Genomic DNA, 3582 nt, shown 5'->3' with positions numbered 1-3582 from the left:
TCAGAACTTCCACAAACGCAGAAATATCCGTCTCATCCCTTGTGGTATTGGCCTGATCCTCCGCAAAAATATCCTCGTCATCAGCCAACTCACCCTCAAATTTATCGTTTACTTTACTATTCATTTTCTTCTTATCCTTCTTCCCAGCCCCAGCGGCAGCCCCTACTCCACTTGACCTCTGTCCAATCTTGTTCCTCCGAGCAACTTTGCCGAATCGGCTCTTGACCTCACTAACCCAACACTCACCCTTTCCATCCGCCCTCAGCACCCGCCACGCTTCCTCAACAAATGACACCCAATTCGTCCCCATCAAGCTAAGGCAGAAAATAGCCACATCGACCGTCCCATCTCCAACCGGCAGCGCCGCAATATCCGCTTTCGTAATCAACGGGTCGGCCACATGGAGATCAAAGCTGAGCAACTTGAGCTTCAGAGCCTTGGCTGACGGCGTTAGGACCCGTGCAAATTTCGCATCGCCACAGCCCATGTCTGCTATCGTACAGAACCCGTTGGGCCGTCGCGGTAAGGGCCCAAGAGCAGCAGCTCTCCACGCATTTTTATCTAGCTTTCTATTGTGAGGGCCCTTTTTATTAGGTAGGCGGACGTCGCTACGGGTCGTCACGGTGCTGATGTAGCCATCGACGGGGTTGGAGGGCCAGGACTCTTGAACCTGTCGAGTAAATCCTGCGTGGTATTCTGCAAAGAGCTCTGGGTTGGAGGTGAAGAGCTCCATGGCTTGGCTGGACGGCGTGGTGTAGAGGGTTTGGTTGAGGTGACGGAATCGGGCAGAGAGGAGCTTGTGGCGCATGGATTTCTGGAGAGGTGTGAGGGACGTGGATGTCGGGGGAGCAGGAGGTAAGGGGTCGACTTCCACTGGAGCTTGTGAAGCCGCACCATTCATCTGTCGAGCATTACTATCTGCTTTGCGCTTCTGCTTCTTGTTTTTCTTGGACGGGCCACTTGAATTTCCTTTCATCACAAGTGTGGAGGTAGAGTCATCTTTCGATTTGACCCTGTCAGGGCCCTTATCCTTCAATCCCTCAACTGCTCCGTCCTCTGCCGGTTTTTCTAACTGTCTCCTTTTTTTCAGTGCCTTCATCTGTGCGCGGCTCTTTTCGCTTGAACTTGGTGCTTCCCCTTCAATTACCCTCCTCCACATTTCATCCACATTCGCCTTGGTGACCTCCTGGCCATTGAGACTCTTTCCCTGCTTTCTTTTTCGCTTCTTCGATTCGGCATTCGGCTCTGTAGAAGTTTGCGGCTGGGCAGGTGTGAGTACTGGTTTGGCTGCGTATTCCGTTTGTAGCTTCAATTCCGTATTCGAAACGGACCATCCCGGGACGGCGAACATGGCGGCGTCCGGGTTATAACACGACCGCAAATACTACCCGTAGCCCAGTGGGAAACATACCAATTCTGGTGTGAGCGGTTTTCGGCTACAAATATTCAGAATGTGCCACCTTGGCGCTGACTCATCAAAGGATGTGCTGCTGCAAGACGATTTCCATCTATGGTTCCTACCGAGTATCTGCTGCCGAATTATAGACATCTCCTGTTATATTATATCTAATTACCTGAGTCTTGCGTGTCTCTCTTTCTTTACGGCACATACATGTCGAGGTCTGCATTCTGGGACACTGGAACCAATCAGCCATGCGGTCTTACATGAGCATAATCCGATAAAAATTGTAAAAATAAAACAACTTTACTAATTAAATATGACTAGTTATTCCTTTAATATTCTCATATCGGGTGCATATGTATGAGGGGTTATTAAGGCTCAATAGAGATGGCATCCGCAGCTCCCTTCATAAGCCATTCTGACAATAATGAAGCAAAAAAAAAAAAAAAAAAAAAAAAAAAAAAAATCAGTCAGTATTTGGCTTCCCAGGTTTCTGGCCAAAAACAATGTAGCTACACTCGCGAGTTACAGGAGTCAGCCATGAGACTAGTGCAAGCCAAAATCCATCAATTTTTGGAGGGGGGAATGACAAAAGGAAAACAAAAGGTAACAAAGCTGCGGTAATGCGTACAAGTGGAATATGGGATGAATCTTCGGGTTCCTTGCATCCTGCTTCGTCTTCGCAATCAATATGTCGACTTCTGCCTTTGACCAATTTTGGAAACGGGTCAATGCAGCCACAGCACTCGCTTCCAGAGATTCTTCGAACTGGAGGAGGTTGTAGGCACCGATTGTTTTCTAAGGCAAGAGGAGAAGTTAGTAGCCGCTTAAGATATTCTGCACCTAGGACCCATGAGTCCATCGAGATATTTGTTGTGATTGAGAATAGGAAAAGGAGAGGGGAGGAGGCGAAACAGGGAAAACAAACATAGCATTTGTCCTTCGCCCACGTTCCGAGTGGGACGATGTGCTTGTGAACCTGAATGTTAACGAATCCGGCATCCTTCATCCATTTCTCGAGATATCTGCCTGGTCGAGTGCTGTAGCCAGCGCTCTCAAAGGCAGGAAGGGTGTTGAGGAAATACTGCTCGATACTGGTGCCTTTTGTTGAATCGTCCGCAGATTGCACCATCGCATCCCAGTCTTGGAACTCGGCCCATCCGCCAGGTTTGAGGCAGCTGTGGAAATATAATTCTCAGCATTGAATAATCCTAAACGTGACATGGTAAAGGTATTTAATCATACGCAAATGACTGCTCTAGCAAACGTGGCATGTTTTTTAAAGTACCGGTAAGGTATCGAGCGTGGATAAAGTCGAATGGATCATTCTCATAACCCCATTCGTCTTCGACATCATCGATTATGAACTTAACATTCGGAGGAACCCTGCACTTGTTAGAATGCGATCGAGACACCAAAAACTAGAGGGCGAAATTGGACAAAGCGAGACCAACAGTCTGGGTTGAATAGGACTGAGGTCGTTTCCGATAATCTTAAGAAGAAACAGATTTTAGTAAGGTACTAGCTTCCCATATAGCAAGCAAGCTGCAAAACTGATGGAGGATATGCTTTACCTCGGCAGATGGAAACAAATCGGCTTAGATATTTATATGGTTAGCCTTGAGCCCAGATTACAAATAGCATAAAATGTACAAATAGATATATGAGCGCATACCAAATTCAATTGCCCAGATGCCAGTCCCGGTACAGAGATCAATGACTCTACCTGGGGAATCTCCGATAGGGGAGAAGAATAACCTATCCTTCATAACGACCCGAATGAGGGCATGATGCATGTCAAGTCTGTCATTTTCCCGCTCATCATTGGGGAAGAGATATCCTAACGAGGTATTAGATGCATGACATTCGATTCGCAATTAAATGAGGATTCTCCAAGAAATTTACGAAAGAACTACTCACGTCCTTCTTTATAGGCATGATATCTTCTACCTACAGATGCACATATGCACAAGAAGAATAAGTACGATACTATTTCATGTTTGGTCTCTCAGGTCCATACCGTTTTCCCTGTGGTCTCTGTCAATACAAACAATTTGATCATTATGGCTAGAGATTGGAGAGCATCGCGGGCCAACAAACCTTTGGTAGTTAGTTACACTTGATGTCACTGATGCAGAATAGCACAGACCTGTTGTCATGTTCCGTCAGTTCTGCGGTAC

At 46.8% G+C, this 3582-nt stretch overlaps 2 protein-coding genes across 2 annotated transcripts; both read right to left on the bottom strand.

Moving 5' to 3' along the window:
* Window positions 1-108: 108 nt before the first annotated feature.
* On the bottom strand, window positions 109-1351 carry HCAG_07120 (rRNA processing protein RRP8; the record flags this gene model as incomplete). The annotated part of the gene is made up of 2 exons (XM_001537648.1): window positions 109-116; window positions 247-1351. The coding sequence occupies 2 exons, from the start codon at window positions 1349-1351 to the stop codon at window positions 109-111; spliced, it is 1113 nt and encodes a 370-aa protein (XP_001537698.1).
* A 517-nt stretch (window positions 1352-1868) lies between these two features.
* On the bottom strand, window positions 1869-2676 carry HCAG_07119 (conserved hypothetical protein; the record flags this gene model as incomplete). The annotated part of the gene is made up of 4 exons (XM_001537647.1): window positions 1869-1914; window positions 2034-2200; window positions 2331-2580; window positions 2648-2676. The coding sequence occupies 4 exons, from the start codon at window positions 2674-2676 to the stop codon at window positions 1869-1871; spliced, it is 492 nt and encodes a 163-aa protein (XP_001537697.1).
* Between the last annotated feature and the right edge of the window lie 906 nt (window positions 2677-3582).

Source organism: Histoplasma capsulatum, genomic scaffold (genome assembly GCF_000149585.1).
Source record: "Histoplasma capsulatum NAm1 scaffold_8 genomic scaffold, whole genome shotgun sequence".
Classification (NCBI taxonomy): Eukaryota; Fungi; Ascomycota; class Eurotiomycetes; order Onygenales; family Ajellomycetaceae; genus Histoplasma; species Histoplasma mississippiense.
The sequence above is the reverse complement of the archived record's forward strand: the minus strand, read 5'-3'. Positions and strand labels throughout refer to the sequence as shown.